The following is an 11,586-nucleotide window of genomic DNA, read 5'->3' as shown; positions in this document are numbered from 1 at the left end:
TTTGCCTTCAGTTTTAGTGACTGCTTTTGACGAAAATGCTTCAGTCATGAAAGTTTGAATCAGATATAGAAATGACAAACAACGACATCAGTAATAATTATAAACTTCAACATATCAATAAGATGGCTTAAAAACAGTCTCATGAAAATAAAAACAAACACAGTTTTGTCGTTTTTAATTACTTTTATTGTTAGTACAAGTGAATTATCTTTTTTCTCATCTGCGTAAAATTTATGAGAACTATGTATTGTCACAATACAAATTTCAGTGAAATATTAACTACTTTACGAAGTCAATGTATTAACGAATCTTTTGGCTCTCTTTACTGGTTCTACAACTATTTTAATTACCTGTCGCCAAATAATTCTCCAAATCTATATTTAAAAAATCTTTAGGTATTCCAGTGGCCAGATATTGCAATGACCTGAATAAACAACAAATTTTGCAAAGTGTATTTGTTTATTTTCGTGAATTGTGTAATTTTTCAAGACAACGAGATCCATTATAGAATACTGGGCTTGGTAAACTCATTAATCAGGCTTCAATCAGTTCCGTGGAAGTTGTAAAGCATATTCAGTAGCGCATACGTCCCATTCAGCACCTGGAAAAGAAATAGAACGTGTATTAGAATGCCTGATTTTTTGCTGTTGTTCATTCTTAGGGCACCAACGTCTCACAGAATAATTGAGACAGTTTGATATATGATAAAAAATATACTCCACGTGTCCAAGTTTAGAAATACCTACATATTAAAAATCAAACTGTTTTTCTTAATAACGATGTGACAAATTAGTTATGTTGGTTATAGGCTATAATTGAAAAGAAGTGTTGCAAAAACGATCGTGGTGGTTATGACAGAAATTTTTAAACTTACTTAAAGACTCGCTCTCTGATCTCTAGACATCGGTACCATCAGAGACAAAGATGACACAGCGAGGCCAGAAATGATTATTGAGGAATCCAGAGCGCACGAATTAATTAATAGCTGTCTATCTCTCTGTGTTGTGATCAGACTAGACGCATGTGTACTCAAAGTATGATGTAACATGTGACTTTATTAAGTAAAGTTTGTCTATGCAAATACACTCCTGGAAATGGAAAAAAGAACACATTGACACCGGTGTGTCAGACCCACCATACTTGCTCCGGACACTGCGAGAGGGCTGTACAAGCAATGATCACACGCACGGCACAGCGGACACACCAGGAAACGCAGTGTTGGCCGTCAAATGGCGCTAGCTGCGCAGCATTTGTGCACCGCCGCCGTCAGTGTCAGCCAGTTTGCCGTGGCATACGGAGCTCCATCGCAGTCTTTAACACTGGTAGCATGCCGCGACAGCGTGGACGTGAACCGTATGTGCAGTTGACGGACTTTGAGCGAGGGCGTATAGTGGGCATGCGGGAGGCCGGGTGGACGTACCGCCGAATTACTCAACACGTGGGGCGTGAGGTCTCCGCAGTACATCGATGTTGTCGCCAGTGGTCGGCGGAAGGTGCACGTGCCCGTCGACCTGGGACCGGACCGCAGCGACGCACGGATGCACGCCAAGACCGTAGGATCCTACGCAGTGCCGTAGGGGACCGCACCGCCACTTCCCAGCAAATTAGGGACACTGTTGCTCCTGGGGTATCGGCGAGGACCATTCGCAACCGTCTCCATGAAGCTGGGCAACGGTCCCGCACACCGTTAGGCCGTCTTCCGCTCACGCCCCAACAACGTGCAGCCCGCCTCCAGTGGTGTCGCGACAGGCGTGAATGGAGGGACGAATGGAGACGTGTCGTCTTCAGCGATGAGAGTCGCTTCTGCCTTGGTGCCAATGATGGTCGTATGCGTGTTTGGCGCCGTGCAGGTGAGCGCCACAATCAGGACTGCATACGACCGAGGCACACAGGGCCAACACCCGGCATCATGGTGTGGGGAGCGATCTCCTACACTGGCCGTACACCACTGGTGATCGTCGAGGGGACACTGAATAGTGCACGGTACATCCAAACCGTCATCGAACCCATCGTTCTACCATTCCTAGACCGGCAAGGGAACTTGCTGTTCCAACAGGACAATACACGTCCGCATGTATCCCGTGCCACCGAACGTGCTCTAGAAGGTGTAAGTCAACTACCCTGGCCAGCAAGATCTCCGGATCTGTCCCCCATTGAGCATGTTTGGGACTGGATGAAGCGTCGTCTCACGCGGTCTGCACGTCCAGCACGAACGCTGGTCCAACTGAGGCGCCAGGTGGAAATGGCATGGCAAGCCGTTCCACAGGACTACATCCAGCATCTCTACGATCGTCTCCATGGTAGAATAGCAGCCTGCATTGCTGCGAAAGGTGGATATACACTGTACTAGTGCCGACATTGTGCATCCTCTGTTGCCTGTGTCTATGTGCCTGTGGTTCTGTCAGTGTGATCATGTGATGTATCTGACCCCAGGAATGTGTCAATAAAGTTTCCCCTTCCTGGGACAATGAATTCACGGTGTTCTTATTTCAATTTCCAGGACTGTATATACAGGAAAGTTTCACAAATTCGTGAAATATTTATTTATCCATCCATGAATGTACTGTATAACCAACAATTCAACGATCTTGAGGACATCTAAGGACACCAGTAATAATGGAGGGAAACATCAAATTGTCACCGCAGCCTCGAAGAGGTATTAAAAGAATTATTTCATCAAGAGACATAAGAATATTTTAGAATTTTTATACCTATTTATTCTTACCAAAATCTTATTGTTAAACTATTTCTTCATTAGCTACTGTGACTGTTCAGATAGCCGAAACCCCTCCTTTGTCCAATTGTATATTCCAGGATAATCTTAAAATATCATTTATCCCTTTTAAATAATATTTCCCTTATTTCCAAATTCTTTTTCCCAGTAATTATACTACATGGTGCACACAACGACAAGCTGTCAATTCAGCATTTTAAGATGGCCTTAAAAGTCTAAAAACCTCTCCAAGACGAGAAACAGGATTCTAAACTGACTCGTAGTATTTTTATTTGATACAGACTGAATCAAATGCAAGAGTTCAATGCGCTCCAGCTTATTTACAAACAGCAGCTGTGGTGACAGCAGGGCTTTGAGTACATGTACTAAATCCCACGTCATGTAGAAGGGTGGTACAGTTTTCATCCATTCTGCGCATCCCCCTCCGCCGCCTCAGCCCCTTCCCACCTTCCATCAACCCCTCCCCCCCCCCCCTCCCCGCCCCCTCCACTGACCACTGGCATCCAATAAGATGCATTCTGCATTCTCTTTCCGAGCGTCTAGCCGCGAGTTACAGCTGGCTGGCGCGAATCTGTCTCCTGCACGCGACACTTTTGCCGTCCTTCGCGACAACCGAATTATTCAACTGTCGGTATGATTTTCTCCTTGTAGCAATATTGCTGTGAATATTTGTCTGTAAATCCCTCACTTGGATTAAAGGAAAAAGTATAGTGACGGTTATAAAGGTGAAGTGTTTCACAGGAAAGCAATAGGGAATATTTACCTAATAATTATCTTTTTCAAACGTGAATTTTAAAACAGGACACTTACTGCTGACATTTGCAGACACAAGAAACGACTGCAGAAAAGTGGTGTCGATAGAGAGAAAGTTGTAAATGAAACTATCAAAGCTGCAGTAAACTTTAGGAAAAGTTGGTTTCATGTCACCTGGAAAGCATCAAAATCGCAAGAAAACTATAACACAATAGGATTGTTCTAACAACGACGTATTAAAGCGCACGGTGTGTGTGGTAAATACCCGATATCACAAAAAGTTGTTACAGTTACGGATGAGAGAAACGTCTTCAAGGGTGGCGCTTTGTCAGTGTAAGGAATTTTAAGACAATGGCTTCAATCCAAAATATATTAAGAAGTGAGTTTTTAAAGGAACTAATGTAGGTGCAGCAAGAATGACATTCCTTATAGGAAAAACACGATACATGAGAAGGTAGTTCCGTAAGTTCATTACCTTGCTAAAACATAGCGGAATCAGAATCATTCCAGACAGAAATGCTGGAAAATAATTGGCTATTCTTCTGGTTTTGTTAGTGAGAGTAAACTTGTGTTTAAGTGTAAGGAAAACAGCAGTGAAACAATTATGAAATGAACGCTGTTAGTTCCGTGAAGCGGTTCACTGCACAAATTTTGCCGTACCTTGCGTCGAAACCGGTCATTGTAATGCTGCATGCTAGTTATCATTAATCTGTTACGGCGAAAACAAGTACACACACCACGAAAGCGGATATATTTCCCTGGATTTAAAAAAAAAATTTAAAAAAAAATTTGCATGCTATAAATCAGATTCCTGCCGAACTCCTGCAGCTCGTTAATACATACAAGTCACGCTACAGAACGCACGAACGTGACTTTTTGCACGTGAATGTGGTCACAATGTTTATAATTTTCCCACATATCAGTGTCAGTACAGTCCCATGGAATTAATTTGGGTAAAGGGTAAAGGTTATGTGGGAGAAAGAAAAGAAACTCATTCAAGACACACACTGAACCATTTGTGTATGAATGAATAGTCAACATCGCACCTTCTCCAGGGGCATCGTCTGTGCGGCATGCTGAAAAGTTTCACGAAGAAGACTATGGTACGGAGGTGTAGATGGATATAGGCCTTGAACCTATCGTCGTACATTTAGTCAGATGGTTCGGACACAAATTACAGTGATTACGGAGTAGGAAGACTATAACATTTAAAATATGGCCAAAGAGAAGTTAAGCTTTTTCCAGCGTGTTGTATGCTCTAATAATTCTCGGGAATGTGTGTGGCATTGTGGTAACTATTACAGTGGATAGTGACTGTGTCCTAACGTGATCCAACACTTATTTATTTCGAAATATGTGATTAATTAATTGCCGGCCGAAGTGGCCGTGCGGTTAAAGGCGCTGCAGTCTGGAACCGCAAGACCGCTACGGTCGCAGGTTCGAATCCTGCCTCGGGCATGGATGTTTGTGATGTCCTTAGGTTAGTTAGGTTTAACTAGTTCTAAGTTCTAGGGGACTAATGACCTCAGCAGTTGAGTCCCATAGTGCTCAGAGCCATTTGAACCATTTTTGATTAATTAATTCCAGAACCATCGTAGGAACCATGTACAATTCTTCGTAGAAGATTTGTTCGGCTACAGAGTTGATCTAGGTAGCTCATTACATTGTCGGTAAATATTGCTTCTAACAGCTCATAAAGAATTTGAGCAATAAGTATCACTACTGAAAATGAATGTGTCAACAAGGCCTTTCCAAAACAGATTCCTCATTCCTTACTTATTTGTGTCATTTACTTACGTACCGATACTGGGTAAAAAGCCCGTCGCGCTTGTTTTGTACCTGTTTTGGTTGAGACAGCCAATGCTTGTTCCCCCTGAAACGCGCCCCTCTCCGCAGCTGAGCTTGTCCCGGATCAGTGGTACCCTACCTTTCTGAGTGCATTACCCCTGAATGCAGTCAGAGAGTATCTACGTAATATCCGCCGCCCCTTCCCAATAGCCCATCAGCATCGAAATAAATTGTCATAGTAAAAATAATGAGCGTAGTCACTTGTTACAGAACTTGCTCCCTCTGCGCCACGCCTTTCCCTCGCGACCCTTCCTTCGTACATGCACTGCACCCCCATTTACAATCTATCAGAATAAAATGCGTGCATTGTACTTTGGCCTACCATTTGTACATCACTTGACTGGCCTGTCGTGAGGTCAGTCGCCTGACGGCGCGTTTCGGCGCGGGCCCGCCCGTTGCCGGCGCGCCGTAAGGCACGGAAGCTCGCACTGGGGCGTATCGCTTCCAGTCGGGCGAGCCGCGGCAGTCCTCACTCAGGGAAGTGACGCGTCTCTCATAGCCTCTCCTTCCCAAGTGGCTCTTTCCACCTGGTGCCAGATTTTAAGCTCGACATTCTGCCTTGCGTCAAAAGGGAGAGCTGCGACCCAACCCGATGCGAAAGCGAAGGGTGCGTGGCACAGGGGAGCTGTGTCGAGGAACCGAACATCAGTCCCTTCTGTTCGCAGGGCACAGACCAGCAGGTGCTCTGCATGCCGGCGACTTCGTTTGTCGGCGTGGGATCACGGCGCGAGTCGCCAAGGGTGCTTCGCCGCGCCCCTGGGTAACCGGGGCGTGTTCTGCCAAACCCAGGAGGTGGTGACATCGCCTGGGCTAGGTTAGACGGGTCCAGACCGCTGAACGACTGGGCGACCGACCCACCACCTGAGTAGGAGTCGGTCCTTGGCCGAGAGGTGGAAGCTTGGGCTAGTAAGCGGCGAAGGACGAGAGGTGCATGCGCCTCTCCGGAGTGCGGGGTGCACTTGCCGAGGAGCGTCGGCTGAAATCGACGATGAAGGAGCCACCGACGGGGACCAGTGCGCTGGCAACTTCGCGCTGAACACTGCAGTTCGAAGAGTGCCCTTGGCCTTGGGGCGAGGCCGGTGGGCGAGCTGCAACAGTCCCCCCCCCCCCCCCCATGCCAGAGGAGCTGGTCCGGGGTAAGAGACGGGCTCCCAACCTCTTTTCACTCGTCAATCAACATGGCCGAACAAGAGACGAGTGATTCGAGTGCGATTTCGAGGGCGAGTATGTCTACTGTCCCTAATTCACAGGAGGAAGTGGGACATGACGATGAGAATGTGTATGAGAGACACTGTCGTATCAGTCAAATTTTAGATTCCAGCATCAAGAATGGAAAAATAAGCCAGGCTGCGCTCCTGGCAATAAAGAACGAGCTCGCTGCCTGGGCTATTGCAAACGCGAAGCTTGAGGGGCGTCTCGAAGAGCTGGAAAAAGAGAATGCCAGACTAAGACAACAGCCAGTCAAGAAATGGGCCGGAGTGGTGGCGCAAGCCGCCACGAAAGCTCAAACAACTAAAGAAACAATCACAAGATCTCAAAGAAACCAGACACGGCAGTCTTATTAAGACCCCTGCCTGATCAGACTATCAAAATGTACAGGTAATCTTCACAACAACAATCGACCTGGCAAGAGACAAAATAAAAATCAACAAGGTAAAGGCCACAAAATGTAGTAGTTGTAGATCTTGCCACCGAGGAAGACAGAGACAAAATATTAAATAATTCTAAACTAAATAAGGCTATTAAATGTGAACCACCTAAGAAAAGAAATCCTCTGGTGATATTGTACGATGTACCTGTGGCCCTAACTGAAAGTGACATACATGAAACCATGTACAATCAAAACTTTGATGACATTGAATGGGAAACATTTAAAAACGAATTCAATCTGCGTTTCAAAACGGGACCTCGAGAACGGGATGTTGTCCATCATGTCGCCGAGGTCTCCGGCAAGATGTGGCGCAAACTTACCGCTATGGGGAAAATTTATATAGGATTTCATGCAATCAATGTCAGAGACTACTTAGTAGTCCCCCGATGCCACAACTGTGGCGATTTGGACCATGTCCATAAACACTGTGAAAGGAAGCTGGCCTGCTCCAGGTGTGGGGCAGAGGATCACATAAGAAAAAACTGTAACAAGAACGCAACCTGCATTCCATGCACAAAAAGGGGAAGGAAACCCTGCAACACCACTGGTAGGAACTGCGAAACGTATAGGATGCTAGAACAAAGATTAATTTCTCGAATTCACTATGGCTGAGGCCATAGCTGAACTCAGGAAGCCAAAAAGGAAATCCCCAAGCAAGAGGCTGAGGGACGCTCTGAGGGCGAACAAATTCAAAGAATTCATACAAAAAATCACGCAACCACGATCTCTGGTAATAATGATGAAAGACATTTGCATGCAAACTGATCCATGTGAAGAAGACGCTCCCTCTCCTCCCTGCTGGGGACCTGGGTCGAACCAAGAGCATTCTCGACCACGCAGGCATCCTGTACTTGGGAGTTCACAATCTCACAGCAAAGAATTAGTAACCACCAAACATGTCCAGTATAATGAAGTGAGCAGCTCAAATCTATCCTCTGACTCACCATGCTCTGACTCACCATCCCAGGGAGGAATGGGAATTGATTCCCAACGAATATACCCCAACCTGGAGCATGCACTGCAACAATCAAGACTAGACGAGCCGGCAATCCTCACTACTGCATTTAGACATGTGGTACGTGTCGGCCACGAGTATGGTAGAGATGTCACCTTTCCAGTAATGGAGGCTGTGGACAGAATCCAGCTCAAGACAATGAATCTCCCCACCGACTTCGGAGCCCTGCGAGATCTAGTCAAAAAGGTTTTCGAAAGAAGAAATGAGAAATTCGACATGGATGAATTATATTATCAATCAGTGATAACTAATGGTAGAGTAGCCCACGACTGGTCCAAAAACTGGGCAGAATCACATATTCATACCTACTTCCCACGTGAGCCAACTAAACGTGGGTCAGATAAACACCTACAATAGTAAACTAGTCTTGCAGGAACTCCGGAAGGTGGTGGAAGAGAAGAGTCGTACTCTGTTTACAGGAACCGTACTCCCAAGCGGGGCGGATCCCATTCATGGCTGCAAATTGGCAAGTAATACACTCTAACATAGAGCCAAAAGCTGCAGTAGTAATTATCAACAGATCATTCAGAGCCACAGTCCTTGCGCAGTTTTCTGGCGAACACTGCAATGTCGTGGAACTGCAAACACCTACAGGAGTGATATACATCTCGAACATATACTTCCAATATGGAAGGGAAATAGACGAGTTCTTGGAGACACTCACACAAGTTGCCACGGCATTGCGGGGACGCAGAATGCTCGTGACGGCAGACATAAATGCAAAGTCCCCCCTATGGTTCAGTGGCACGCACGACGAACGGGGGCTAAAGGCTGAGGAAACGATCATGGCATTGCAACTGGTGGTTGCCAACCAACAAGGGAAACCCCCCCCCCACCTATACTGGCGGCGGGGGAGAAGGCACAATCATTGATGTTACGTTAGTAACACCAAACCTTACCACAAAAGTCGACAACTGGAAAGTGTGGGACAGAGCAACCACCAGTGAACATAACCGAATCACATTCACTATTGGGGAAAGGGAGTGCCACTGGGACATGGGGTGGGAGCTGCAGCTCAATTACAACAAGACCAACTGGGACCGTCTCGTGGAAGAGTGCAACATCCCGACTTTGCTGGAGAGTGACAAAAACGTGGAAGAGTGCGCCGAAGAACTGGTACAAGCGATCACCAGGGCGGTTCGAGCTGCAGTACCGACCAGGAGGAGAGCCGTTGCGGCCACCCCCACACCCTGGTCGGTCGAACTAGGACAGATGCGCCAGGCTGTGAGGAGGGCAAGGAGGTACTACCAGCGGATTGTCGTCTGGAGAGAAAAACAAAGGTGGCTGCAGATCTACAGAGAGAGCAAGGATCAATTCCAACAGGAGCTTAGGGCAGTCAGACGTAGAAGCAGGGAAAACTACGTGAAAAGCCAATTGGCTACAGACCCATGGGGAGTCCCGTACAAACTGGTACGGGAAAAAATCAGATCACCTATGGTGCTATCCACCGTCAGGGACGGGGACCGGATGATGGGCACGTGGCAGGAAACTGCTGAGGCCCTCCTTTGGGTCCTGTTACCTGACGATGTGGAGGAAAACGAGACAGAAGAACAGAAAAGAATAAGGAGAGAAGACCGAAGGGACTACAACAATAACTTTAGAACCTACCCCTTCTCTGAGGAGGAGGTTGCTGCCCAGATCAAGGCCCTCAAAAGGGGAAAAGCTCCTGGCCCGGACGGCATTACTGCGGAAGTGGTGCAATTCCTTGCTCCCCAGCTCGTAGCTCCTCTCACTAAGTTATACAACGAGTGCCTGAAACTCGGGAAATTCCCAGAAATATGGAAAAAAGCAAATGTAATCATCATCAAAAAGGATCCAGACAAAGATCCCACAGAAATCAAGTCTTACAGACCTATCAGCTTGTTAGACATACGGGGCAAACTTTTTGAGAGGCTACTGGCAAACAGACTGACAGCACACCGCATGCTGTGCGGGATGAGTGACAGACAATCCGGTTTTCGGTCTGGGCGTTCTGCGTCTGACGCAATCGCCCTGGCTGCCGAGGTCTGTGGCTCCACCCCGCACAGGTATGTCGTCGGCATCATGGTGGACATCAGTGGCGCCTTCGACAACCTGTGGTGGCCCTCACTCTTTTCCTGCTTGCGGGAGAAGAACTGCCCAGGGCTACAATACGGCTGTCTGAGGAGCTATTGTGCAGACAGGGAGGTCTGGCTATCGGCCCCTAGCGGCATAGTCAGGAAGACTGTGACCAAAGGATGTCCTCAAGGTTCTGTCCTAGGAACTCTCTTTTGGGACATCAATATGGAGCCACTACTTGAAGACCTAAAGAGCTGTGACTATGTGCTAGAGGTCATAGCATACGCTGACGACCTCCTCCTGCTGGTCGGCGGCCGAAGCCGCGAGGACTTAGAGCCGAAAGTGGAGAGAGCCTTAACAGTACTTACATCGTGGTGTCATAAAAGCAAAATGACGATTGCGCCCAATAAATCCACATACCTACTTCTCAAAGGCCAACTGGTCAGAAACCCCACTGTAAGAATTAATGGCACGCCAGTTCTTCGGCGCCGCGAGGCCCTATACCTGGGTGTTATCATCGATGAGAGGTGGAACTTTGCATCACACATTGATACCGTATCACAAAAATCTTTGGCTTTATTAAACAATCTCATTGGAATTGGTCATAAGCGGTTTCACCTTCCACCCAACCTAATCAAATTATACCATAATAGTATCTTGACCTCAATAGTAGGATACAGATCAGGAGTCTGGGCACACAGACTCACGAGGGGCATGCCTGCCATGGCCGTAAGAAGAGTGCAGCGGAACATGCTTCTACGTTCAGCCGGGGCCTACAGGACACCACCTGGGGGAGCGCTGTTAGTGCTAATGGGGATCTGTCCATTGGACATGAAAATTCGTGAGCAGGCCGCCTGGTACTGGGCGAAGGAGGAGAACAGGGACAAAATCAGGGAGATACTTGGGGTTTTTGCTGGGGATAAGTACGCCATCAAAAAAAGAGGGATCGAACTGTGGCAGGAACAATGGAACAATGAGGATACGGGACGCAGAAACTATGAGCTGCTACCGAATATAGAGGAAAGGATAAAACTTACATTTTTCACGCCTACGAGAGGAATGCTGCACTTTTTTACTGGAAATGGACCATACCCAACATATCTATGTCGGTTTGGGAAGCAGGCTACACTAGCGTTTGACTGTGGTGCAGTGCAAGGTACCCCAGAACATGTGGTGTATGAGTGCCACCTCTTCGATGATGTAGCCCATGATCTAAGACAACAGCTACCAAACAATGACACGTACCACTTATTAAGGCACGACAACACTTTCAACACCCTAAATAAACTCACTGACGAAATATCCAAAAAAGTACTTAAGAACTTTTTAAGGGACAATCTTCATTAAAGGCAAAAACTTTTCACCGACTTAGACTTCGTGCACCCTTACTGTACCGCCGGGTAGGGACTGGCCAGCCGCCTCACGGCTGGAATCCGCCTTGCTCTAGACTAGGAGGGAGGGGGGTACATAAACACCGGATGGGAACGCACACCGATTATGACGTATGTAATTAGATTAGATGTAGAAGATAGGATAACACCTTAGAAT

At 47.0% G+C, this 11,586-nt stretch overlaps 1 protein-coding gene across 1 annotated transcript in view; it reads right to left on the bottom strand.

The window, feature by feature from the left end:
* Positions 1-541: 541 nt before the first annotated feature.
* LOC126189278 (odorant receptor 2a-like) overlaps positions 542-11,586 on the bottom strand; it is a 67,578-nt gene continuing 56,533 nt past the window's right edge. Inside the window, exon 7 of the mRNA XM_049930933.1 lies at positions 542-601. Coding sequence (XP_049786890.1) covers positions 542-601 — 60 coding nt within the window. The remainder of the gene's footprint in view (positions 602-11,586) is intronic.

The sequence above is a fragment of the Schistocerca cancellata genome, chromosome 1 (assembly GCF_023864275.1).
Source record: "Schistocerca cancellata isolate TAMUIC-IGC-003103 chromosome 1, iqSchCanc2.1, whole genome shotgun sequence".
NCBI lineage: Eukaryota > Metazoa > Arthropoda > Insecta > Orthoptera > Acrididae > Schistocerca > Schistocerca cancellata.
This window is presented reverse-complemented; position numbering and strand designations above follow the sequence as displayed.